The sequence below is a fragment of the Sphaeroforma arctica genome (genome assembly GCF_001186125.1).
Source record: "Sphaeroforma arctica JP610 unplaced genomic scaffold supercont1.738, whole genome shotgun sequence".
Taxonomy (NCBI): Eukaryota; class Ichthyosporea; order Ichthyophonida; genus Sphaeroforma; species Sphaeroforma arctica.
In genome coordinates, this window is record NW_014039820.1 from 9,766 (window position 1) to 37,060 (window position 27,295).

Below are 27,295 nucleotides of genomic sequence, written 5' to 3' on the forward strand. Positions count from 1 at the left end.
CATATATATATTCATTATATATACATTATACACACACACACACACACACACACACACAGAGCCAGCAACAATATAGAGGCTTCCCCTCTTCAGGCACGAGGTGATCAATATAATTACACAATTGATCGCTGATTAGATTTCACAGTCCATCAACAAACCATATAGGCGTCGTCCAGTGCGACGACACAGTATTTCAATGAGCGCGGAACAACTGCATCAATGTGTGAGCACTCGTGCACATGTAGCAATTCGCTACTCCACACTATTACGCACCTGTGCATTAGCGTTACCAATCATTCCCTGCAGTTTCGCCTTCTCTTCGGCACTCATGTTACCGTCAGTGACCACGTGTGCTTTAGCCCCACCTGTACCGACCTTAATCGGAGTTGGTGTGGGCTCGGCAGTGGCCTCGGTAGTCGGTGTGTCGACTACGGGGACACTCTCATTTTTGTTAGAAGCCATCATGGTTGTGTTTAGATGATGTACGTGAAAAGTATATATGTACAGATGGCCTATATATATGTATATATATTATAATTGTAAGCGTTGTAAGACGACGATGTTGTACGAAAACAGCCCGAGCGTTACTTGGTATTAACATATAATTGATCTAATTTTATAGGCGTATTGTATTATTTAGAATAACTTGTATACAGTAGTCATAGCCTTCTGAAGATTGAACAAGTATGTATAAAAAAATATGGGCGCGCGAATTGTGCACAGACGGCGCCGCTATCACCGGGACAAAGAACGGTGTATTTTTATTCAAAAAATAAATAAAAATAAATACCAGCTGATTGCTAACCGAGAGAAGACAGCACTACAGCAGTCAAGCAAAAAAAGATATCTCGCGGGGCCCGACACTCCGACAGCCCGAATATGAAGTCGATATTCCCGAATTTAGTGTGCGTCGTGACAACGTAAGGGCCAATCAAAAACAATTTTAAGAGCCTATTTCTGTGATTTGGCATATCTAGCCAATGTCTTCTGTGATTTGGCATATCTAGCCAATGTCTTTGCTGTAGCGGCAATATTCTAATTATAGAATTTTCACGCGAAAATTGACTGTTTGATGGCTCCGACGGCTTTGACGAGTTGTTTATTTTGATTTTGCCGATGTATATACCGCCAGGCGCCAGGCGCCAATGTTTATATCCTTCTTCTTTTAAGCCCTTTTTAGATATTCGGTCCATCAAGGCGTCCCCAGCTATATATAATAATGAACAACTTTGACGCGTGAAACGTTTTTTTACATCAAGTGTTTACACAATTCAACATCATAGTCGTGTTTAATTTAGAAGGCTAGGGTGAACATATCCTCTGTAAAATAACAAAAATAAATTAGCTTTTAATACACATACATAAATATGGATTTCAGCTGTATAATTTTTTTATATAGATTTGACCTGAACAATATTTCGTAAAACTTCCGTGTGAAGCGACCGCTACTACATTCTTAGGGATAAATTAGTAGTTGCGTTGTTTTCGTATAAATTTAAAGTAGCGACTGTTGGGAATTTAACCTATTGTCTAAATAGTTAGAACGGGTTGTTCAAAACGGAGTACCTTGTTGTTGTTGATGTGGTGCTGAAGATATTTAAAAGAAGTATGATTACTGTCGGTATCTGACATGCAGCTTCTACACTGTTAGAACACAACCGTGCAATTTCAACAGTTATATGAGCATCAAGAAATATGGTAGAATACTAGGGTAAATTTTAGATAATACACATGGACGTAGCGACTGGCGTAACCCCTCCCGATACGGCTAGGAGTAGGGTTCTAAGTACGCTGAGGCAGTGTTATAAAAGTAATAATCATGGTTATCGTGATGTATTAGAAGCTATCAATGCTCTAAATTTTAAACCGAACTGAACCATATTGAGCACCCATGATTTTTTATTCGAAACTGTTCACGCAGTGTGTCTGTTCTCTTAGATTTCATATCAAAAACAGCAAATAAGAACAAGTGCAAGCAACAGATACAAAATGGCCCACTGAATCTAGTTCGTTGCCGAAGTGCTACTTTAATAGATAGCTACACATTCTGTTTATTCATTTATGTTCACACATGTGAATTCTGAATAGGCCGAGGAAGGTTTTTAAATTTTGAGGCCTTTTTTGTTTTTAGACACCTAACCCTAAAAACCCAACTTTTCACCATCATTCTTTTCCGACCGGCACCACGGGACCCACGGCCCACACAGGTGCAGTATTTACAAAATAGGCATACACAGATTAGTAGCGTCTTCAAATGCATCAATATAGGCTTTGGTGAATGGAGAGTCACTCTAGTGTGTGTTCGAGGTTGCATGCATGAATATCCACAATGGTCACGATGAAGGAAGCCGAGTCTAAGTTTCAGGCCTACAAAGCTGAACTCAAAGAAATAGAGGATCAACTGCATCGCTTCGGTGCGACTGCCAGGTATGTCTACTAGGACTTCCGTACAGCCGGTGATATAGAGTTCACATATGTCTTCCTTTCTTAAAGAGTGCACGTTCCACCGTATATTTGCGTGTATTGAATTCCCACAAATTTACACCTGAGATAAGAAAAGTTTATCGAGTCTGTTTGTTATATTAAAGCCCCGGCCCGTAGCAGATAGTAGAAACACACGTTTTGTCCTCAGTTTTGCTCAGCATCTCTGAGTCAGTACTTTGCGCATGCCGTACTTACATTATCGACATCATTAATAACTAGATATATACAGGTATAATGGTATGTTTTCTATTCCGACACTGTCTCAAATCTTTCACCAAATCATATATTCCTGGCAGAATTGTTGCTAGTATTGTAATCGTTATATTAACTTTAGCATAACGTCTATAAATTATGTCAGACGGCTACAAAGAAAGCGACAGCAACGGTTAGAGGAGGATGAAGAAGACGATACACCTGCTATACAGAGCGTGATAATCCGCAAGACTAAGAGCGCTCGTGTCGACCCTGGTGACGAGCAGATGCATGAATCGCCAGATAAAAATTTCATTGGTTCTAATGGCAGTACAGACGACACGGATGTGAAGGCAGACAGCAAACACAATAGCAAGCGCGAAGATACACACAAGGGCAGGAGTAGTGGAGACCACAGACGGGAAGTTGAGAGAAAAGAGAGCAGGGGTGTACATAGCAACAAGGATTCTGATACGCGGAGAAGGGCGTCAGCGCACGCAGAACACTTACCGGGAGAGGATTCAAAGAAGGATGTCGTTGATCAGGAAGATGTGGAAGAAGGGGAGCTGCTTGACAATGTGCCCGAGAAGCCTAAATCGAAAGGTATGGATACTTATAGTGCACGTGCTATGACACTACGCTGACACAGCGCTGTCACTTTGCAAACACTGGACTGAGTGGATGAAGTGTGTATTTTGCAACCCCTTGTAGTGAGTGTTTGTTTGTTCTAGGACATACACAGTGGTATCGGCTTGTGAGCTTGACTCGACAAATGTGCAAAAGTATCTAACAGCATGGTCATTGGGTTGATATCTTCGTGTGTCATCCCTGCGTATATATTGTTCAGATCCGAGAACTAGTTCACCCATCTTTCTTTTCTCTTCTATGTATATGCGTATATGCATTGTAATGCTTTGTATAGAGTGCTTTCTTAATTCCAGAACACAATGCAGAATGAAACAAAACTCAGTGCAGGATGTATGCATACATGGTTTCATATATACAATGTAGGTGCGTTGTCAATAATCCATGTTGTTATATACAACAATTAGTGAGGATGTAACCTTAATTGGTATTCATGCGCTCGTATCTGCTCGCAAGTATCAATAACGGTATATGTTCTATCGTATAGCTAACGTTCGAATGATATTTGAAACCCGGAAACGATTATATCGTGTACGGATGTCGGGTCATTATGTAAACGTACACAAACGCATACTTTTGGATAAGAAGACGACACGATGTTCGTGTGCATAAGTGGCTGCATAGCAAGCTTCTAATCCTTGCAAATGAGCGCAAGATATGATTAGGGCCAATCTTGATATAACTCGCTATGTAGGGCAAAGGGGTGCGCAGCGCAGGTAGAACTGAATAGGTACTTGGCTCATGCATGAGATGCGATGACTTAAAAGCAAGGGCAACTACATCGTGCTGCCCTATGCAAGAATGTTAAGAAGGGTGTTGCATTTGCAGAAGTTTTTAACGTACGCACAGATTTTCTACCGTTCCTACTGTTGAGTGTTCGTGGTTCTCGAGAAAACATGCGGTTCCGCATGCACACGCCGCGAGGTTTGGCATATAATTAACTTACAGCTTACTCTCTGGTAATTTGATGTATCTGTATGCACACATGTTGTCCATGAATTTTTTTGAGTGTTGTCCGTGTACCACAAAGGTTTCCATAGGATTTCATGATGCTATATGGTGCTATTGCGGATGTGTCGAACCTCATAGAAGCAATCCACTGTCATGGATCATACATAGTATACGAAGAAGTTTGGTACTCTCACAGCCCACCAGTGTGCATCATCCTTCATCAGTAGGGCCCGACACAATCACAAAGCGTATTGTGTTCTATATCCTAAGCACAGCAATAATCAGCTACGACAACCAAGCACTTGCAGCCCATCTAAGGCTCTCATGTTGCACGCCACTCTCCAGGTACATTTTTGTTGAAGGAACTATGGCACAAACTGTTCTGTACCTTTTTTTCTAATGCGCCTCTTTCACGTTTATCTATACTCAGGCCCCATTCTCCCCAAGAAAGAAGATATGGCCAGCATCTCACAAGCACGCGCCCAGAGGATAAGCCAAGGGGAGGCTGTGCTAGATAAGACGCGCAACCGCAGGTTATTCGGGGCGCTGATGGGTAATATGGGGGGCGGTAGTAGGAACAGGGTGGTGGTGGGTGGCCGACGGGTCAGCAAGCAGAAGGACGAGGAATTAATTAAGAAGCGCCAGGAAATCGAGAAGCGCATCACCGAGAAGACAAGTCAGCAGTCCAAGATCGGTGGGTTGCTATCTCTACATGTGTATACACGTAATTACTTATAAACTAGCTTATAGTATACACTGGCTGTGTACGCGGATTACAGCGCTTCGGTCGGAGCGATCCTTTTTCTGTTCGGACAGGTTTCGGTACATTTTCTCGCAAACAATCGGTACAATTTTTGCATCTTTGTGCTGGGGGGTGCTTGTATATCTAGGACGCAGCACGTAGTCTGTGACTGAATTATTTTCACATGGCATACGTCAACAGAGGAGGAGGAGATATTGAACTTACTACAGCAGAAGGATGAAACCGCTCAAAAACTGGTCAATCTTTCTGAAGAAGTGGAAGCAAGTCGAGTGGTATGTAGAGTGCCTTTGTTTGTTTCAGTTTCCACCCAAATATTCATCAATTTGACTTCCTTTGACTTCCTAATTGATATTAACATGTACCCACAGATTGATCTGGGGTATCCAGCACATGAGTTGTTTGTATCAAATATATCACTCATCCGTGTTCGTCCTTCTTCGAACAGCAACAAATGAAATTTCAGCATTTCACCGATTTGGGCAGTTGTGAGTTCATACGGGTGAAGTCAACCCCGCACATATTCTACAAGCCCGCAAAGCATACCAAAACTACACTCAAGCTGTTAGAGCGCAGTAGGAAAGCAATACTAGCAGAAAGGCCGGAAGACATTAGAGACGCTACGATAATCATTAGTGACGACAGGGGAGAGGGCGAAGACGATAAGATGGTCACGGACGACCACTGTATCAAGGTGGAAAGGCAGCACAGTCCAGCTGGTGAGGAGCCAAGCGAAAATAAGAACAGAGACAGACACGAAGAAAACGAAGTAGTGGATTTCAAGATGGAGGAAGGTACAGATATGGCAGCAGATGAATAGCCATAAGGTGTACATTTGCGAGTCACGATATGCGATATAATTCCAGAAACCCTGACGACGACAGCTGCGTTGCCTGCGTAAATAATTTGCCTATGCATGACCAGCAGGTTTAATAAATACGTTTCAGATACTACGAAACGGGCTAAATAACCATCTTTGCGGTTCGCATATACTGTAGCATTCAAACCAGAGATCAGATCCGGCCGAGAAAGCTTGATACATTTAAGTTCATCATGCGATAGCATCGTGCACGAGTCACCGGATGATTTTAAATTGACTAAATTTGCGATACCGATACTAAGTTTCCCATTCGCCAACCATGTCAAATAGACCACACGCAATAGCGGCCTCTGGGCACTTGCGTCCGGCCGTTGATGCCCAGAACTGTTCTTATTCTGATCCTGAGACTCCGCTGCTTTCGTTTGTTGTTGGGGACGTACTGAACTACCTAAGCGCCGTTGATAGTCGTTATATATCTCTGTCCCTACCACATTTGTCCGCGAAATACAGTTTGCGCAGTATCATTTGGCAAGCCACCAACGACTTCTTTCCGTCGTATCCAGTACATAACGAGTGCATGAGAAGTTCGGGCATCCACGCGCCAATTTGAAAAGCGAATGTGAGGAGAGCTTTTGCATCAATCTCATGGATAACGATCCTGAATTTCCTCTGAATGTTGCAACCTGTCCAACTCTCCGATTATGGGATGACAAGCATTCAGGCCATTATGGGATGACAAGCATTCAGGCCATTATGGGATGACAAGCATTCAGGCCTTTATGGGATGACAAGCATTCAGGCCATTATGGGATGACAAGCATTCAGGCCCTTGCTCATCGCATCGTGACACCGTCTTGCAACATACAATGACAATCACAGGCTGATACAGGACACTCATCGTGAGCAGAAAACCATTCCGTTATGTGACCAGCATGGCCGCCATGGCGACAGTTCTGACACCAACTGAACCACAGAGAAAGGGGCGACATCGCCGGATTTTGCAACGCTTTGGTATACGCACCTTCCACCCCGATACCAGCAGTCATCGGCCCATCCGGCCTGTTCGAGTTCTTGTTTATCGAGGTCTGCTTCTGCATGGCATTCATGTTAATATTTGCAGGCGAGGTGGGTGTGGAACCAATCCCGTGCATCGTCCCGTTGGTACCTGCTTTGTGGTTATTGACAGTCAACGACGGGGGTGCGGTAGCCATGCGCGCGATCCTGCGTTCGATCACCTGGTCACTGGCACTGTGCAGTAGACCTCCTGTACCCATAGCGAGTCCCCCACTGCCACCCTGGCCTGACTCTCTGAGCTGTGTGCGACTGTGCAAGCTCGGTGAGATCGGCATTTGATTGCTGCCGCTCTGGCTGTGCATGTTATTGTTGTTGGTTACCGCAGGATTGCCGCCCGTGGACGGAGTTCCTACCGGAACCAGACAGAGTGAGCATTTCGGTAGAGACTTGCGGCACGATGGGCATACATTGGCCTGTTGACGTATAGACACAGGTTTTGGGATAATACGGGTAAGTATACTGAGGACGAGTTTACAGTGAAGGTAGTTTCATTAGTAGAAAACCGTGAAAGTATTCAGCGCTTAGCGGTATGCGCGAGTGCATGAGCATGGGTAGTGTCATAGAAACTAGCGATATAGTGTACCAAGAAAAGGTCGTGTGTGCAACATAATATAGAGCGTCAGAATGCCATGCCGGCTACGTACCTTTAAACCGCCAACACCCATGGCGTTATATGCACGCGATTGTTGGCCATGAAAGTTCGCATTCGCACTAGATGATCGTTGTACCGTCTTATTGCACAGATTGCACCTATTAATAGAACGATGGAGGTACAAAATAAGATTTTGACCTTCCACTGCAGTTCGAGGCGAAACCAAAGTTTGAATCCAATTCATCGGCCAGGCCTGGTTTACCTGACAAACATTTGGAAACTAGTTGAGCTTCTATCGGTAACCAGCAGGTTACGCTTCACATCGAAAAGTGCTCTCTCCTCCCACATCTGCCAACGGTCTAGCATATCTCTATATGTGTCCACCCACTCTTCGTATTTCGGCTTATACGGTGCAAATTGCTCTGGATGTGTACCTGTGTGGTATTGGATTTCAACGTAACAGAATACTTAACAACTGAGATAACCACACCTCTCACAAGCCTACATGGCATACCACGATTGAGCGGTCAGTAAACAGATTACTGCTATAACGTGACAATCAAAGTTTGGCAGCACATAAAATTCAAGCGATTTCCTGGGCGTGATTCGTCCTGTGGAAAAGGGGAGATTCCCGATACTCAGGTATTTACAAACATTTAAGCGAATGTACGCTCCTCTTGAAATCCTCCTTGCGAACAAGAGCACACGGAGAGAATATATTAACTCTCAAATTGTATCGAAACAAAAAAATCCGGTACTCTAGAAATTTCCAAACGATCTACCGGAGTTTGCACTGGCTTCTGAATTCCGCCTCGCATTTCCCCATCGACCATCTGGACCATCCGGGCTCACTTGACTGTCAGTCTGAACGGACGAGTGCACATGGGCGACGGCTAAGGCCACGGATTGCACATCGCCCGTTCGCTCAAGGTACCTTGATATGGGTAAATTTGAGCCGAAAATGATCACAGATAAGTATACGAAGTGCGTGCATATAGGAAGGGGGTCGATAAATTGCATATCCCCGTCCGATGGTAATATACTAGCGGCATTGACTATGTTGACAGATAGTGCGGATGGTAATCGGCAGTACAGAGGTGGCTGCTTACTCATAGTATCTCATACTACACAATCTACATCTACAGGAGAAAGCACTTCTTATCAACGCTCACCTTTCTAACAGTTCCATCCCGCGGACAGATGTTAGCCCCGTCAAAGCGATACCTCGAAGATCACCATCTAGTATATACGACTCGGTTGTCTCCTGAATATATCTAGTATACAAGGTCATCTCTTTCAGGCCGGAAGTATTGGCTTGTATGGTGAGATTACAAAGAGACGCTTTGCTCACGACACGTACAGTAATTTCACAGAGGTTTATTCATAATACACGCCGTCAGGTTCGCTGCCAAGTCGATGGTAAAAAATATCCCACCCCACAGATAATAACCGATAGCCCAGAGGATCACGCATCTAAGCTGTATTGCAATGTGAAACCATTCACGCACTTACATACCTGTGTAAATCAGCATCGGGGAGAAAGCGACATGCGAATCCTACACGGTCTTCAAGCCGCATGCCAGTTTCGCTTAGCACATCAGTAAATGGTGGGCCCATGGATGTGAGGAAGTAGAAACACGCTCGGAGATACGGATCTTGCATCCGACTGCAATAACCGCTGCACCACTCCCGCCATATACTGTCACGGTTGTCAGTGTAGCCCGACAAGCCCATGATGGCTAGTTGAAGTTCGGGGCTATCATATCCCTCGTCAATCTTTTTAGATAGAAAAGATCAAGACTTTTTATGAATATTTTCGGGAGCACACAATGGGAGCAAAATTCTCAGATACGAAACCACAATTGGTGCCTTACAAAATGCCGGCTATGTAAATGATCACTTACTTTCAACTGCAGCGATGTTAATGCGCGCATCAAGTTGCAGTGGAAGACACTGAAGGCAGCCGCCTTCTCATTGTGGGTTTCCTCTTCCATTGCTTGTAGCACTGGTTCAATAGGATTCGAAACCATTCCAAAATGCCAGCCCATTAATTCCTAAAGCATTTGCATACAACCCACCCCGGAAGAGCCAGAACATGAGTATGCTAGTATGGTTTCAAATTGTCAGTAGTGATGTGTGAAAGTTACACCCAGGTGTGCCCAACCATATTCTTAACAATTAGTTTGCTATTTCAGCTTCTGATTTCCCGCATAATCACGTTAACTCTAGATTGTAATCGGGCTAGTATAATAACCGAGACTATCTGTTCAATTTTGACAACACTGACAAGTGGTACTATAATACGTCGCCAGGACCCCACCACTCAACCTACCAACGAGATTCAAGTCACGCACCTGTACAGCCTGTCTACCCATACTCCGATAGACCGGGAAAAACCGGTGCCCGTCGCCGTCGCCACCGCTCACTTCGTGGTGGGCTGTAGTTAGTCCTCCGTACTTTGAGGTCATGTTGTGTGTTGATGTCAGTTGCGACTGCTGCGCCTGCACCTGGTCTCGCGGGATTCGGGGCCAGTCACCCAGCAGCTCCGCAATACCCGCTTGCATATCGGCCTTCCGCTTCAGCTGTGTAGCCAGGATAGTGTGCGGCGAGGAGGTGACCGGGACGGTCTTGGACGTTATGGCCATGCCTGTCTTAGCAGTGGGCGCATGAGCAGCCAAGCCGGCAGCTGCGCTACTCACTTCGACGTCAGAGAGCCAACTCCACAAGGCTTGCAACTGGGGGTCGTCTTGAGTCAGTGCTATATTCAAAGCGAGATCCATGCCGTATCCGTTGAGGGCACGCTCGTGAATGACATTGGATGGATCGGATCGCAGTGTATCGATGATTTCTCGGGCAAGCGTTGTTTGCGCTGTGAGCTCGGTCGGTAGTGGGGTGGCGGAGGAGCCGGAAAAAGCATCGAGCGGGAGAGAACTGCGCCGATCACAGGAGAAAGGTGTACCCCCATCACTACCTAGTTGGGAATTTTGATTAAATAACCATAAGGAAAAAAATAAGAAAACAAAATACAAACATTCAATTTGACGGATTAGCCTGATAAAGTGTGCTAAAGCTGTCCATTGGCAAGACTTAGGAACACTTGAAAGCCATTTCAATTCGACCAATACAGAGAAACTGCACTCGATTAAGCCACAACACGACGAGAAAGAAAAAAGACTGTATGAGCAGGCCGTGGATACCTAGTACAAGTCGATCTCCTAGCGTTGAAGTCAGATCAATCGGTGTAGCGCGCCCAGGAAGAGTCCCATCTTTAAATGGGCTGGCAGACAATATGTCTTGATTGGTAATCCAATCCACACCACCACTAGCCGCGGGAAAGCCTATTGGGCTAGGATCACACACCCGAGTGCTCTGGTTGAAGGGCAGATAGAAGGGGGAATATACGGAGTAAGAGGTTTGGACCAAGGTTATCCGACCAAGCAGTTCACGAACGTACTAGCAATGAGTCTAGGAAATACTGCCTGTACGTGTATCGCACTCTGTTGCATGTATTGATAAAACATTAGATAGGGCTCCATTCGTCATACCTCCGCAACGCCGTCTAGAGAGATTGTCACCAAACGTCCCGGTGTGTGCGGGTGCCAATGGAAGGATGACAATTCATAAGCGGTGTGTCGCATTTGCTTGGGACGCACCTGTGAGAGGGCCGTGAAGAGCGGATGAGCAAGTCTACGCACAGAAAAATACACAACAGGAAGGCAATATCACTTGTGGTACTCTTAGATCAAAAACTATCCAGAGCTAAATGAAAAAAATGATACAAGACGTAATTACTATCAATGTAACGGCAAGTACGCGTATAGTGGTCACTGGTTAGACCGACCAGGTCGACTGCTTACCTTAGCTACAGCGTAGCGTGTGCCACCCGATCGAAGCCCATCGTCGATGCGAGCGTGATTGATATCGTAAATCTCAATCTTGTGCTGATTGTTACGACTCAAGCATCCGAGATAGCCGGGCCTGCAACAAAACACGCAGCAAATCATTGAGAAAAGGGTACTGAGGGCAGCCATACACTACTATGTCCAAGCGGAAAACACAGGTGTACTTTGCCGTTCAACGCCTTCGAGAAACGCTAGCTTACAACTTCTGATGCGAAACGGATGGATACCTTGTTGGGCACCACTCCATACAAACGGCGGGCAGCGCAGTTTGAATAGTCATCACCGGATCCACCATCGAACGCATGTCCCACACTTTGACAGTGCTCTCCACTTCCGAGATCGACGCAAAGACATGCGACCTACAGATTTCCATACACAAACGCAAGATGAGACTCGAGAACTGTCTCCTCCAATTATGCACGCTAGGCTGAAATAATCCTCATTTGCCCCTTTCTACGAATTTATGCGCAAGTACAGCAACAATTTTGCTAATCCATCCCACATGCAAACTTAAAGAGAGACACATAAGTCACCTGTACGGATCAAATGTCAGATTGTGCACCGCGCGCGTGCCCACAGACTGTATTGGATTATCCGAAGCCGCTCTCACGTCGTATGCCCTGAGATGCCTCCCAGCCACTCCCGCCATCAATACATGTGGTGTGTGAGGCACCCAAGCAAGAGATATGACCGCTTCACTGTGACTTATGGGTCTAAAGGCGGGAGTATCGCTCGTGCCTTTGACATTGTCCGATGACTGACTACGCGGGAGACTCTCAGGAATATCCAGCCCTGTATCGAATTTGGCCACTGAGCATGGGCAGACAATTATAATTGTATATAAGTCCGCCATATGTGCTTATATAAGCGCGTGCATAGACTTTACGGCAAAGGCATTGAGAAGTGAATGTTCGCGTTTTTACAACGGGATAAATAAGAAAAGATCACCAATTCAAAAGATACACAGAGCATTCTGAAAGACTCTATAAGTCAATCTCCACAGGTGCAGAACATACCAAAGCCCACCTCAGCTGCGCGAGATAGTCTCCGGTCCTTCCGGCCCTGCCTGTCTACCGCATGTGTGGCTGTGCTGTCGTTCGCACCCTCTGATACGACTGAGACTTTGCTGATGTCCCAAACTGCGAAGTCGATTGAATCAATCGCGCCGCTTGAGTGACACATAGTACAACACTCCAACTGTACGTAAGCCTGTTAGTAGCTCTGCGTGCGGCAAGGATGGAGCATACTAAACAATGCAGCCGATAAAATTATTAAGTACAATGTTCAGCGATTGCAATACAAAACTATGTAATACAAGCGTCTATCAACGCATCATCGACATTCAGTGACCCTCAGATCCCCACATCAGAAGCGTCTAATACAATCGAAACACGTCTGCCTCTTTGACGGCCTTACTTAGAAGTCCGGCATCTCCCCTATGTCTTTCGTATCCACAAGCCAACAGATTAGGATAGATCTGATTGAATTGCATAGCGACACAGGACCGACTATTGCGGAGCTGAAGCAGAGCTACTTGATTCTGCTTATCCTCGTCAATCCGCCGGCCTTCAGTACTAGGACCACCAGCTGTAGAATACATAGTGATCCACCAAGTGTCATTTTGAGCGCGGAGAAGTAGTGCGGCAAATGGCTGAAATTATTTTTCAAATGTACTGACAATGCTTCGATAATCCCCAGTTCAGTATATGTAGAGATGCATTACGGAGCAAGCAAGAGTCCCAATTGCATGCCTACGCAGGTGCCAAGGGCAGTATAAACAATTACAATTGTACAGAAAACAGGGCAGATTAGATTGTAAAAGTTTGACGAGATTCTGCGCTCATTGTATACGCATTGTTGAGCATAAAGAGAGGGAGCAATCAAGATTTCTCTGATAGCTAATCAACCCTACCTTGGGTGGCGACATTACCGATACTACGAGCCTTTCTCAGCGAGACCTGTGATTCTCGTATGCCGTTGTGGTTATCGCTCGCATGAGTAGTCGCTCCATGGCCCACTCCGTCCGCTTTCTCCAACATTGAAGACGATGTTCGGACACTCTCTAATAGTATTCAATAGAGTAGGAGGTTAAGCTATTCAAATCTTGATGTCTCAGGTATGCATAACAGGGATGTGCTCTATAGTACCCGGGATGCGGATGATTTGTTGTAGCTGGAGCTAGCAGTAGGAATCAGTTTGCGCGAGCGGCACAGCGGCGAATATTCATATGCCCGCGAACTAGTGAGCTATGCTGCGCACGTGATATACGAATAGTTGTAATAGTTGTCGGAGAACATAGCCGGGTGACGCCAATGGGTCATATATTATCGAAAAGGAATACCATTCGAGATAACAGTCACGGAGGGCGCAAATACGATATAGTGAGACAGGCAGATAAACCAAACGGGCAACAACATACGCTATCACACGAGTCTAGCAACAAAGATCGGCCCCGAGGAATGTGTTGCTCCGCGCCTGAACACATTCTAGCGTCCCCAGTTGCTTGGCTCTTCCAGTGCGTACTATAACAACTATTCTGCGTGCAGATAGGTCCTTATTAAAAACTCATGCACAACATGTATACACGCAGCATTCCGGCAGACAACGTACATTGAATATTCATCCACGAACGTATGGCTTTCTATTTGAGTGACTGCATACCTTGCAAGTCAGGTATCACATCTGCGGCAGAAAGTGTGGGATGTAAAACTGACAATGAAATGTCGCCATTGATTAAGGGAACACCCACCAAGTTGAAGCCCCGCTCCGGCATCCAATCGAGGCATGGCTTTGAGTAGGGTTGACGCAAATAAAGTATATATAGTCGTCAGCTTAACATACACTCTATTTTATATCATTGTGTATACGATGTAGAGTTATAATCAGTGTCGAGTCTGGCGCTGAACCCAGTTGACTATCTCCCAAGTGCAAATAGTACTCAACGTTTGTATGTCACGGACAATTAATTGATTTAAGCTTCTGACGAGACTTATGTACTGTAACGGTTGCAATTTCAGATCCTGTACATGTATCTTTCCTTGCACTTACGTAGTTGTATGCCGCTAGACGAGTAGGTACGCGGGTTCACGAGCCCAACAGGCTGGCTGTGAAGTGCTGACTATACAATGCAAAACATAACAGACACACAGTGTTGCTCCAGTACGCTGTGCCGGAAGACAGGGTTCACATATCGTTACAAGAAAGAACAATTACCGACGAATTTCGGATACTGATGAGCTATAGGACCTGTCACTCTCGTTGGCCACGACTGCACGAACCTACCTTCCGCGAGATACCCGTCTGATACCGGTTTGTAGCCAATACTCTGGACGTAGAAGTCTCAGCAACAGTTGTGTCGGCCACAGCATATACACTCACATCCCGTTCTGTGTCAGAGGGCGCCTTAAACTGTACTAAGCGAACGTCCCTCCCGGTGACTGCAAACACATCTTCGTCGTACGGGGACCACTTAACCACCGGCCACTGCACCTGTTTAGACATGTTCGTTTCGAAGTTTACAATTTGATACGACTACACACACGTACAAACCAACACTAGCAGAACAGCCACGTTGACCGTTCTAAGCGGAAGACAGTGTAGCGCACTTTAAAACACAGAATCGCCCTTCTTGCTGTAATGTAGTGGGTCAATTCGTTCGTTCTATTGCTGTTGTCACATATATTTATATATATATATAGTAGAGTCAGAGAGAGAGCCCAAGACAATTTTTAGTTTTGAACACATAAATAATAGTCCGATCAATCATATTTTAGTATCTTCGCCGACTGTGAGAGAACTGAGGTCTGAGGGTCACGCATATATATCTGATATTTACGAAGAAAAGACAACTATATGGCGCAAACGTTCCAAACCAATCAATGTCTTGTTACCGTTTCTGTGCTTCTTGAGACGAGCGAGGGCTGCCTGCTGAGGCTACGAGTCTGTGAAATTGATTATAAATAAATATATTGAATCCTTGGTCTGTTATTCTGTGGCCGACTGCCACATGAGTGTGTGCCAGCCCGGGATTTGCAGCGGCTGCTTATGTTTTGGAAACTAGCCCAGAAGAAATGGCCAAGTCTTTGACGTACATGACTCCAAATATTTCGCTCTGCAAAATTTGAATGTAACACTGTCCTCTCTTTCGAATCGTAGCTCGTATGGGGAGTCAAAAAGGTGCTGTTTGCAATTATGGTGCTTTCTCATATTAAATGGTAAGTACACAAAAAGGGCCACTTAGCCCACACCATTATGCAGAATGATTATGCAGAATGTACCACTAAATGTAAAAAAGATATTAAACTATTAACTTCAGGTAGAAGCGGTTCTGACCGAGCTGATTCATATTGACTGTGACAGTAGCCAGTGAAAACATATGGAAAATACTACCAAAGCCAGTGAGCGATACGCTACGATATACTTTTGAGGGTAGCTTAACGTGTACAAATACAAAGCTGTACCTTTCAAAAATCCTCGCATTTAAAGGTGAAAATTAGAGTGCATTATTCGCATTTAATTGTGATAATCAGAATGTTAAAGGTGAAAATTAGAGTGCATTATTCGCATTTAATTGTGATAATCAGAATGCATTATTCACGGGATCTGAATTGTACATACTTAGAGCCCACACGATGTAATTCCATTTCCCGGCAAGCCATAGTTGAAGTCATCACGTAGAAAAGTACGATCAGTGCATTCGACCTCCAATCGGAGAAACCAACCATCACATGCCGAGACTTGTATGTATAGTATACAGTCACAAATAGTACAGCGTAGTAGCCGATATGGACGGGGATGGCCATCAGGTGCTTAAATTTCCCTCCTTGTATATTTCCCAGTATCATGGTGGCACTTCCAACGAGTAAAGCCCACACTACCACATATATGTACGAATATGTGTATATGCTATGCGATTCTACCATTTTAACTTCGAAGAGCAGATATATCAGTCTTTGTCGACACAACTGTGCACCCAAAAAGAGTATGGAACTAACCGTACTCAGTGCCAAGAGTGCTGTCAGAACGGGCATGCTAGTTTTGATGACACCCATACGTGCCAAGGCTATGATGCAGAGCGGTGTTATGTTTCCGAACACTCCGAAAGCGGTGACAAATATGAACTCTTCCCTCTACTTCGTACTAAAGGGCGGTGCAACTTAGTGAATAGATAACCACTCGTGACTAGTAGATCTATCACAATCAAAAACCATGCTATGACTATACAGCTTATTACCGTTTGTTTCTCGCTCACTGGTATGAAAAGCTCCGTATATCGGATTGAAACGGCTACCAAGGAAACAAATAGTACATTATTAATCAAAATGAGGAACAGAAAGCCCCAAAAATTCAGGATGTTGAATTCTCGCCCTGAAACACGCTTTTGTGCAGCAACTCTCTGTACGGTTCTTGCGAATTGGTACGATGCTCACGGGACGTTCACCCCACACAGTGATGCACTTTATTATTTTTCTGATTGTAATTCATGTGAAAGCCTTTCAGAAATTCCCATTTTAACGCGCCAGCGGCATAGCGTGCATAATTGAGCTGGAAAATGAATAAGCTCAAAATCGGGGCTGAAACCGGCAGTTATATACTATTACCACCGTCAAGACACGATCACTCGTCAAAGTTCACCTTTACAGTAGAGCTAATACCGCAGACTTCTGCAACAGTGCGAGATTGGAAAGCAGTGAACAAAATTAGATTTTCGGAATAAGACTTAGAATTGATAGGAAACAAATAGGAATGGCGCATGAGCTACACCGTAGAATGTTTGCGAACATATGCGCCAGAATACAGATCGCGATTACATATTATCAAAGAGCACCAAATAACAAACCATACAGATATCGAGCCTTCCATCGAGAACATAAATCGTATGGAGCACAACATAGTTTACGAACCTCCAAACACGCTTGCTTGAACTCGTCAGTGCTTTCATGTTGAGCGAATGTTGTCTTGAGTGTTGATTGAACCTTCTTGATCTGCGACACAACCATGTCGGCCGAGTCCATCTCATTGATCAGCTGTGTGAGTGCAGCAACCGCTCGCTTCGTCAAGTCTTCGGATTTACCGTTGACCAAAGTCTCTGCTTGAAATCCTAGTGATCGATATAGAGAAGTTTTAACGAGAGTTTCACACCCACAAGAATTCGATGGACGTATATTTTCTTCTCTCGTAGTCTGAGTCTGATGTCAGCTAAATAAGCAATAAAGTTTCACAAATATTGATTGCAAAAATAGCCCACGAGTTGCAGATAACACGAATCAGAGAAAAGACACTAAAGAGTCGTACCGGCAAGCATATGCAGCAAGCTTTTGCCTGAACTCTCCTTTTGATACTTCTTAATGTGCAGTTGTAGCTGCATATCATCCAGAATCGTGGCCAAATGGGTGTCCACAACCTTTCGCACAACTTCGGGTAGTTGTGCGTCTTTCGTTGCCAGTGCAAAGCGTACTCGTTGTACCAGCAATCCAGGGTCATCCTCACAGATCTGCTTACCGGCTACCAGAGCCTTCAGCGCAAGCACATATTGCTTTTTGTACATGTATAATTCCTGTGTGCGCGCATAAAAACCACGAAGTTAGAAGGACCTGAAACCGAAGCCATTCAACATGCGGATAGATGTTGGAATTGGGGAACAATACATTTTGAAGACAGCAATAATATACCAAATAAAGAAGAATATAAAATACATACGGCAGCAGTCCTTTGTGTGTCTATGTCATTCGGAGAGTGTGCTAGCAAAGGCTTAAGGAATGTCTTGATGGCCTCGTCTATAGGGGTGGTCGTGCTCGCCAGTTCAGTTCCATTGGCATCCTTATCCTCCTTCTTGACAGCTTCCTGCGCCTGTAGTCGGTTGGATAGAAATCAGTTGTGAGTTTACGTGAAGTACAGACAAGTGCGCACACAGTAGATTCATTGCCGTAAACTCTTGCTGCCACACCCTTAGTACGACTTGCGAACAAAACACATTTTAATGATACGGTATAGTACTTGGATATTGAAAAACACATGACATCACAGGAGTGCACGCGTAGACACACAGTCTAAGCTTCGAGACCTGTAGTAACTCTCTCGCATAGAACAGCCATCCAGTTCATGTACACAGTCAGACCGTAGCTCACCTTCTTCGTCTCCGCCTCCCTCGTGTTGTTATCCTTGGTAGCCTCTCCCGCCTGCTGAGCCCTGGCGGCCTCTCGGCGCTGTTTAGACAGCAGCTTCTTCTGTTCCTTAACCGACAGACCTGACCCATTGGCACCTTCGCCTGACTCTCCGCTAGTATTGACGACACCGGTGGGAGAGGCCGCGCGCGCGCCGGCGAGCTCTATGTATGCCTGAAGGTGTTTTATATTCGTTAGAAAAGTTCAGTTTCACAAGCGGGTTCTACAACAGCTTGTACATCCATATGTTCAGTCTTCACGCGTGACTATAAATTGCATTACGTAGAAAATTTACAATGTGTGCCAACCTCGCTTTCTAAGGATCAAATTGACAGTGAAAATACTTTAGGGATGGTACCAAACTAATCGAGAAGTATGGTATTGTACTTACATCAGATACATATTGTACTTAGTTGGAGAATCACATTCAAGAAACAAGCAAGTCGAGTTGATTAGTCGTGACTTACCCTTATCGCGAATGCACATGGAAAGGGAAAAAACTTGAGCTCAATACATGTACACGTAAAAGAAGATTATATATATATAGAAAATATAGAAATATACGTAGATATAGTTGGACTCATAGAATGAATGCACTTACCCTTATTGCAGACATGGCCGTGGCTTTGAAATAACTGTGCGAGCGTAGACCGTCCTCTAACCTGATCATCTGTATGTAAGAACGAAGAGTCATCTTCCTCATACAATACGCATGGAAGTCGAATTGATCCTCGTTGATATCCACAAAGTGCTGCAGAAAGGAAATAACTAGTATTAGACTCGCTTTCATAGAGCGAGATGGGTGCTTTGGACATGTTGTCCAAACAGCGCATATATCCATAGTTTGTATTCAGCACCAATAAACGCTCATTTCGTGAACACAATTGAAATTGAAACTGCACCTTAGCGTTTGGAGATAATCAATATTGCACGCCGATAGTACAAACTCACTTGTTCTATTTGATGGAACCTTTTCAACGCCATGCCGTAATTCTTCATGCGCAGGTAAGACTCGCCGGTCTCGTTCTCGAACCACATGCATTGCATCTCATTTATGTTATCCACCTGATCGACACCTTCCTGTAGGCATCAGAACAAGAAGAGACGAGCGAATATACGGTGTTACACTGCTGTAGGAATCTTTAGCGCGGGTACGAAAGCTATGTATAATAAAATCGGCAGTGACATGCAATATGGCAAGGTAAGCCACGTTTGCATAAAGAACTTCCGGAGTCTTCACATGTTTTTGAACGCAATATTAGACCAATTGTACGTTTTGAAGTAAAACTGCATACCCTAGTGAATAATCCCACAATCTCTTGCGCCTGCGTGGGTCGATCGGCTCTAAGCATATACTTGCCGCACTTTGAGTTCAAGTACCTAGTGGTGCATGCGTCAGAAAAGCAAGCAAGTCAGCAAAACACCTGTAGCTTGCAAACAAAATATCAACTAACTGACAATCGTGTACAAAAGGCTGTATACGCATGCATACACAATGAAACAGAAAATCCACACTGACAGAAACTTAACGAAGCTAGAAATTCAAAATATGGAAAGCCAATATTCACTTAAAGGGGTGCTCCCGATCGATTTTATATTTGTTAGGCTAAGCAGAATGGGTCGCAATACATTCACTCTTTAAAAACAAAAACAAACAAAACGTACCTGTCTGCGGTATCGAGCGATCGAACCTCGTCCATGATGTCAGCGGCCTTTGCATGATCGCCGCTTGCCTTGTAACAACGTGCCTTAGCGGTGTAGAATTCTAAGAATGTGGGTGTGTGGCTTAGTCCGGATTCAATAAGTTCCAGAGCCTGATAAATTTGCGAAAACAGAGAAAAAGCAATATGTTAGTTATCATCCTCGTAGGGATACGACAGCAGGAACTATACAACTAGTACAGAAACACTACGCGGTTAGACATTTAGATAGTGAGAATACCAAAGTCACGACAATCATGAACGACAGAACAGGGGGTAATAGACGACAATTGCGTCTATGCTGAGGGCGAAGTTTTCAAAGCCTGACCAATTGGAAATGAAAATAAAAAACAAACACAAAAAAACGGGCTTCAGGGTTGGCGCCGGCAAAGGAACAGAATCAAGCATAAGCAATTCTGTCGCGGAGATGTTCGTGCGCGAGTGAACTGGCTATCCGTACCAAATAGGACTGCAAAACCAATTACACTTTCCTGTCTGCACTTTTGCACTCTGCTATTGGGTGAAGAGTACTGGGCGATGCAAGGCAAACGATGATATAGCCAGGACATACCCTTTGCAAATGGCCGCATTTAATGTGGTGCCTGACCAAAAAGTATTCCACGTAGACTAGCGTGGCGGGATTCTCCTCAGCCTCCTCTCCTAAAATCGAAAAAAATAACAAATCATATAAAACCTCTCTCTCGTACCATGAGAAGCATGACTGAAAAGGCTAAAGATTTCGTACAACTTTGTAACACATGTACCGACAATTAGAAGATGCACATCGGAATCGACACTATGTACATCGCGCTAATAACAGCGTATAGCCAATAAACTTAGCAGAACGACAGTTGATATGCGCCATACCACTAGATAGCTTGCCACTCTTCTTCAGTTCGGTTAGATATCCCTCGACAACCTCTTCGATTACGGCTGCCTTCGCTCGATCGGCGTACAGGGTCTTTACAGACGCATATAGAGACACCAGACCTTTGCGTAACGACCGTTGTAGGAACTTCTTCAGTTGTCCCCGAAAGAGTCTTGGGGGTAGAAGTGCGATGATACAGCTTGAGGGTCAGTATAAGATTGCATCCGGTATTGTAATTATTCGCTCTATAACGAAAACACATCGACAAGTTGATTCTCGACGTTCATGACGGGACGGAATGAGTGCAGGGTACAGAAATTAGAATAGGAGCTAATATAGGGCAATGTGTGCAAAGGTACACAATCTTCAGAGAAGTATTAGTCTGAATTTCAGAGAGACCCACTAATATGTAGCGGACACATCAAGCATGATGAGAGGGCAACATTACAATACAAATTACATTCATGGCCTACACCAGTAATATCAATCGAGACAAAAACCAACCAATTGTTAAGAATTGACAACTAAACCACAAGCTAAGTTATACATGTATGTTTTCCTAAGTCCGTAGGGGGAAATTATTCAAAACAAAGCAAAGCAACACAATCCACAGGAGAACGAAAATACATACTCACTGTCGGCCTGTGTAACTTGGAGTAGACGCAGTTTGGGAACAGTAGACCTGGGGAATTTCTCACCCATCTCTCTGTAGAGCTCCTCAAGACTTTCTCGGAATTGCGCGTCGGGTGTATCTGGGAAAACGTATGAGGTCACGGATTTACAAACTTTCACAAAACAATACAGCCAATCAAGAAAACCCAACAATATCCTAATGAAATACAATGTTATTCAATTTAATTCAACACACCCAATTCATTATTACCAAACACAAACCATGCAAAACAAATTTACCTTCGCCTCTGAGGCCCTTACGGCACGCCTCCAGGGCTAGGTAGTGATTGATGTCATCAGGATTTGTGTCGATCATATCTCTATAGCTCTTTTCCGCATCGCCGAATCGCCCGGCCTTCAACAACAGACTAGAGCGTTGTGCCTTGTAGGCCTGAGCGGGAAACAACAGTGTTTCACATTGAGAGAGATTAACCCTAGAGCATACGCTTAGGACTCCCGAGTACCACGCGATCTTCGGTCAACCCATCGGGTCGATTACTTCGGATAGAGACAAAATGTTGGACCAAGGAGGTGTATTGCTACATTCACCGAATTGGGGTTCCCGAAATGGTCCGCAAAACTCACAGACAGTGATGAATAGGAAAATTGTTCTGCAGTAAAAAGTCACGACCAATCACAGCAAACACCTTCGAGCACTTATATCTTCTTGCTGTGGGTGTGAGACCTCAGCGATAGTTTCCGACGAATGTTGCGAGTAGACTACAAAAGCTCTCTAAGCTTAGGACGGAGTACATGACCCAGCGGGTAACACAGAGGAGGATATATAGTAGGAATTATCGAACCTTACTCAACAGGTTTCGTTTAACCTATTATAGAGCACCCTCTAAACACTTCAAAACATGTGACTATCCCAGCAGTTCATCTCAATATTATAAATCTAAATGAGGGTATTGTAAACACGGGATATTCTATATAAAACTACAATCCTTACCTGTACATCCACTATGTCGATCTTGTTCTCGTCCAGAATTTTAATGGCCTGCTCAATATCCCCCGATTCCTCAACGATCATGGCTTTGTAGAGCAGCATTTCGCTCTGTTTGATAGAATACAGAATATGAGACAATAAAGACAAGTCTATGCCGACAGTTCCTGACAATTATCGATGTATGAAGTAACGCGAAGGTATGGCTACGAACACCAATTGTCAAATCGGTTGCAAAACACATAATTTTTCATGTTGCGATCCCAAATGTACATCTTACAACAAGGTGGAATGTATTCCAACCCAATCCACATACATGTTCGTACTGAGTGCCCACACTCCTCTCGACCGGTGCACCGGGTGCGGCAGCTACGCTCTTCTTGAGCGTATCTTCGTAGACTTGCAGCACATCGCGCGCCATTTTGTAGTCTTGGAGGAGATGATAACTCATCGCCAGTCCAATCCACGACACGCGTGCCTGAGAGCGGATCTGTACAAGTTGCATACGCGTGTCCTACAGATTGGGTATATAGACGGTAGTGTAAGTACAAGTTGCATACGCGTGTTCTACAGATTGGGTATATAGACGGTAGTGTAAGATAGATAAATACGAAAGAAAAAAAAGTTTCCACAAGTAGTATGGATACGAAATTAAATAACGCTTCGACACATATGCTTTGGATATTTAAGCAATTACACACTATTTGCGGGGCCTCACTTACTTTGAAACCTTCAAGATCGCGCGTTTGTATCTGAAGCGATGATAAGTCTCTCAGAATCTGGGTGTTCAGCTGTCCCAATTGAATGTTAAAATGAAATAGAAACTTTAAACGGTGGCATAGGGGCAGATTTCAAGCTACAAACAACATAGTCGAAGTAAGTATACAATTGTATGAATCCATATTTCAATACACATTGAGCGGCGGAAGGTCCCACGGGGTGTAAAACGAATGGCATGTTGTGAATATGTAACGCAAAACCTTACAAACAGAAGGGTCCTTGATACTACGCACCGAAGACACCACATACCTTATCGTGCTGAAGGGCATTCTGGTAGCACTTAATTGCCTCGGGGTAGTTCTTATCGGAGCGGTACATCAGACCGTACACGTGCCAGCACACATGACTGTTCATGTCGTACTTGAGCCCTTCACGTCCGAAATGATAGGCCTCCTCCTATGTAGGTAGATAACAAGACAAATGCATACATTTATAATTGGTGCAAATTCCTTGCTCGAGCCAATATCGGATTCATGTGTCGAGAGGGTTTTGGTATTTACATTGCGAGCGCTTAATCGCAGCTTAAATCGGACTGACGTGGGTAGAAATGACTAAACGGTCAGTTTTAGCTAGTACGACAAGGTGTACAACTCTGGTACTCGCGCTGTATACATTAGAATTGTGGTGAAATACGTGATATCTACAGCCCAGGTGGAATCGCAACTGACCGTACAGTCGTTCGATAGTGATACCTGGTGCGTACATATATACACGACGCACAGGTATAAACAGATAACGCACACTCAAAAATATATCAGGCAAAAAAACAAAAACAGTTTCGGAGTTCTGCGTGTTGCGTTCTCGCCATAAAATTCCCACTAATGCGACGAGTACCATAAAGGACAATATCGAAGGCAAACATCAGATTTGTATAGCCTAAGCCATACAACTCAATTTTGCGGGCAGGCATCAGATTTGTATTGTCTATCAGGAGATACAATGTGTCTCCGCATCTCAATACACAAACACCGATACACACTGTTGTACAACAAGCTCATTAGTAGAAGAGCACGTTTGCATAGGCCGGACGCGAGACAGCACATGAACAGAGCTGATCTAGCTTGACTGCGTAGTCTTAAATACAATCTCAAAAACAAATTTTAGCAATATGTACACACAACTAATGAATGAACTGAAAATATAAGAAGCGATTCAGTAAAGTGTGGAAACTGCCGAACACGCCCGGAGATAGCACTATACAATGCAATGTGCTGACATAGACAAAAGTATAAAAATCATTGTAGACATACCAAATTGGGTATAAGCACATATATATATCTCAATTTTTCAAACGCGCCTTCTGCCCTTCTCAAACGCACACATAAAATTTGCGCGTGATAGCAGCTAAATATACATACGTGTGGATACAATTCAGAATCGTTGTGTGACACAATACACATTCGAAGTTCAATCGAGCCTTCCGTGATTATGTAGCAACATCGGACATATCATGGGGATGTATACGAGCAAACCCTAATGGCCACACACCACACACACACATATACTAGACAACACGACATATGGATGAATGTATTCAAACAGAAACATGTAACAATAGGCGTATGCAAAAACCGAACACTAAAAACAATCCTCCTGAACTTTACTTGATATATATATATATATATTTCTGCTATTATACGAAGAAAAACTGTCGCAAACACATCGACATATGGCAGGATATCTACAAGATTTCTTGTGTTGGTATATGTATCAATTTACATGTACATACGCAAGTACATAATCTTTATGTAGATAGGTTTTGACAGACAAATTAAGAATGCTTATGCGTGAAAGTACAAAAGTTCATGAATTATCGTCCAATACATTAGTATGTAAACAATTTATACACACACACACATATATATATACATCAAAATATACAAATAAAATGTACATACATGGATACAGACATATATATATATATATGATATGCGGTATGATAGGATATAAACACAGCTATTAAATGTATACATGTACAAACATGTATATACCAAGATGCACATATACAGAGATTTGTTGACGCCTACGTAGATACAGAGATGAACTAATGCACATCTCTGGAAAAATATCAAGTTAGTAATATTTTGCATATACATACAAATATAAATATTCATGCGCGTATGTAATATAGTACAAATATATGAAATAATATACAAACAAACACACGAACAGAGACACAAATATACATATATATATAACTATCTAAAATTATATATATATATATATATATGTACATTCCTATACTGTGTTCGTACCTACACACCTGATATATATATATATATATACATATATATATTTATACACATACATATACATACATACATACATACATACATATATATATGCATATACATATAAACATATATATATATATACCCACCCATCCAAATATATACATACATACATACACACACACACACACACACACACACACACATATATAATTAGTGCTAAGTATGTTTTCCATATTGGTGAGGCCATTTCGAAGTATTTTGTACGTCCCACTCAGAAATCTTAGAATGATTTGTAACTAAATATCGTCCTTTGAAAATATGAGGATCTTATTTACCTTTCTATTTAAGCCATTCAGACACAATCCCTTCATAGACAGCGTCTCGCCATGGTTCTTAACCTTCTTGAGGATCTGTTCACACATCTTCAGACCCTTCTTATACTGTTTTGTTTCATAGCACTTGAGAATCTGCTTGAACTTGGCAGCCTCCTTCGCAGGGAGTAGTATGCGTTTCTCTGACATATTGCAATAGAGATAGATATCGCAACTTATCGAATTACGTCTATATGTCTATCCTTTATCCGCTTATCTGTAACTATAAACAAAGAGATTATCATGGTGGTTGTCAAGATAGGTGTCTATGAGCTCACAACCTCACAGCCCTAATCACATGGCGTTTCAGATGCAAAATCTATTTTAAGATTATGAAACATTCCGATTTAAAAGAGTTCGGTACTCGAAGGATAAGACAGATTCCAATGCAAATTTGAGTGATTTTATTGGGCAAAGAGAGGATCATTGTCCAATAGAACACCATAGAATCTGGGCCAAGTATGTATATTTTATTTTGTATCTCTCTCTGAACTCTCTCTACGGATAATATATTTAGGTTTGAGTTTTCACAATAACACCACAGTTGGCACAGAAAATAAATATTTAGAGCCGAAATTGTGCCGTCTTTTTTAACTTGTTCGTGGAATGTAGACAACTTTCGCGTAAATATTTATGAATAGTGTCTACTACAAAAAATAGGTGCATACGCACTATCCAGCAAGCTCAAACACAGCTCGCGTTGCCAATCTATATTCATCGTTCTACAGTCAAGCTAGTACATTGACCACGATGGCCAGCGAAGATGGCACAGTGACTATCCGTGGGCAGGTGTTCAAAGTCGGAACACGGTACCAAAAGCTCGAGTTTATTGGGGAGGGCGCCTATGGAATGGTCTGGTATGCATTTGAAGGTCACCGATCGTGACATTAAATTGTTACTTCTATTGTGAAATAGATACATATATCGATAACAGGAAGTTTGCAACAGGCTTATATAAAAATAGTGCATGTTAGAGTTCAATCGTATATACACGGAGCATCATATCCCATAAATGTATATATTTATACGTGTTTTTTTTTCTTCAAATACAAAATATTATTTTCATTGCTAAGTATACTAGTTGGAAACCAGATATGAATACAAACGTGAAAATCAATCATTACTATGGTTACAACAGGCG

The 27,295-nt window shown here is 43.4% G+C and overlaps 5 protein-coding genes across 5 annotated transcripts in view; 2 read left to right on the top strand and 3 right to left on the bottom strand.

Moving 5' to 3' along the window:
* The window catches only part of SARC_08316 (hypothetical protein), a 3,974-nt gene extending 3,325 nt beyond the window's left edge, over nucleotides 1-649 (bottom strand). Inside the window, exon 1 of the mRNA XM_014297711.1 lies at nucleotides 274-649. Within this exon, the coding sequence (XP_014153186.1) occupies nucleotides 274-465 (192 nt within the window). The 5' untranslated portion in view covers nucleotides 466-649. The remainder of the gene's footprint in view (nucleotides 1-273) is intronic.
* A 1,618-nt stretch (nucleotides 650-2,267) lies between these two features.
* Nucleotides 2,268-6,056, top strand: SARC_08317 (hypothetical protein). The gene is made up of 5 exons (XM_014297712.1): nucleotides 2,268-2,427; nucleotides 2,843-3,279; nucleotides 4,703-4,966; nucleotides 5,216-5,307; nucleotides 5,481-6,056. Exons 1-5 carry the CDS (start codon nucleotides 2,330-2,332, stop codon nucleotides 5,850-5,852), a joined length of 1,263 nt encoding a protein of 420 aa, XP_014153187.1. The 5' UTR covers nucleotides 2,268-2,329; the 3' UTR covers nucleotides 5,853-6,056.
* Nucleotides 6,057-6,604: 548 nt separating this feature from the next.
* On the bottom strand, nucleotides 6,605-15,062 carry SARC_08318 (hypothetical protein). Its single transcript, XM_014297713.1, has 18 exons — nucleotides 14,703-15,062; nucleotides 14,082-14,208; nucleotides 13,333-13,482; nucleotides 12,837-13,007; nucleotides 12,437-12,559; nucleotides 11,954-12,230; nucleotides 11,648-11,779; nucleotides 11,376-11,496; nucleotides 11,064-11,171; nucleotides 10,716-10,887; nucleotides 9,873-10,489; nucleotides 9,423-9,572; nucleotides 9,035-9,294; nucleotides 8,691-8,792; nucleotides 8,301-8,452; nucleotides 7,781-7,952; nucleotides 7,571-7,676; nucleotides 6,605-7,339 (listed from the first exon to the last, which is right to left on the bottom strand). Exons 1-18 carry the CDS (start codon nucleotides 14,919-14,921, stop codon nucleotides 6,686-6,688), a joined length of 3,813 nt encoding a protein of 1,270 aa, XP_014153188.1. The 5' UTR covers nucleotides 14,922-15,062; the 3' UTR covers nucleotides 6,605-6,685.
* Nucleotides 15,063-16,786: 1,724 nt separating this feature from the next.
* SARC_08319 (hypothetical protein) lies at nucleotides 16,787-26,304 on the bottom strand (the record flags this gene model as incomplete). Its single annotated transcript, XM_014297714.1, has 18 exons — nucleotides 16,787-17,083; nucleotides 17,324-17,520; nucleotides 17,715-17,976; nucleotides 18,120-18,269; nucleotides 18,548-18,757; nucleotides 19,185-19,334; nucleotides 19,535-19,663; nucleotides 19,879-19,963; nucleotides 20,249-20,397; nucleotides 20,855-20,943; nucleotides 21,151-21,323; nucleotides 21,783-21,903; nucleotides 22,064-22,214; nucleotides 22,776-22,880; nucleotides 23,086-23,283; nucleotides 23,492-23,560; nucleotides 23,799-23,945; nucleotides 26,119-26,304. The coding sequence occupies 18 exons, from the start codon at nucleotides 26,302-26,304 to the stop codon at nucleotides 17,057-17,059; spliced, it is 2,598 nt and encodes an 865-aa protein (XP_014153189.1). The 3' UTR covers nucleotides 16,787-17,056.
* A 600-nt stretch (nucleotides 26,305-26,904) lies between these two features.
* Nucleotides 26,905-27,295, top strand: part of SARC_08320 (CMGC/MAPK/ERK1 protein kinase) — a gene marked incomplete at both ends in the record, with an annotated part of 6,712 nt that continues 6,321 nt past the window's right edge. The window contains one exon of the mRNA XM_014297715.1: nucleotides 26,905-27,011. Within this exon, the coding sequence (XP_014153190.1) occupies nucleotides 26,905-27,011 (107 nt within the window). The remainder of the gene's footprint in view (nucleotides 27,012-27,295) is intronic.

Excerpts from the sequence above, each read along its gene's own strand:
- SARC_08317 (XM_014297712.1), top strand. The coding sequence starts at position 2,330 with ATGGTCACGATGAAGGAAGCCGAGTCTAAGTTTCAGGCCTACAAAGCT. Across the intron at positions 2,428-2,842 it reads CGCTTCGGTGCGACTGCCAG|ACGGCTACAAAGAAAGCGAC; the intron begins GTATGTCTACTA and ends AAATTATGTCAG. Across the intron at positions 3,280-4,702 it reads CGAGAAGCCTAAATCGAAAG|GCCCCATTCTCCCCAAGAAA; the intron begins GTATGGATACTT and ends ATCTATACTCAG.
- SARC_08318 (XM_014297713.1), bottom strand. The coding sequence starts at position 14,921 with ATGTCTAAACAGGTGCAGTGGCCGGTGGTTAAGTGGTCCCCGTACGAC. Across the intron at positions 13,483-14,081 it reads TGTGATACCTGACTTGCAAG|AGAGTGTCCGAACATCGTCT; the intron begins GTATGCAGTCAC and ends GAATACTATTAG. Across the intron at positions 8,793-9,034 it reads CCCGATGCTGATTTACACAG|ATATATTCAGGAGACAACCG; the intron begins GTATGTAAGTGC and ends CTTGTATACTAG.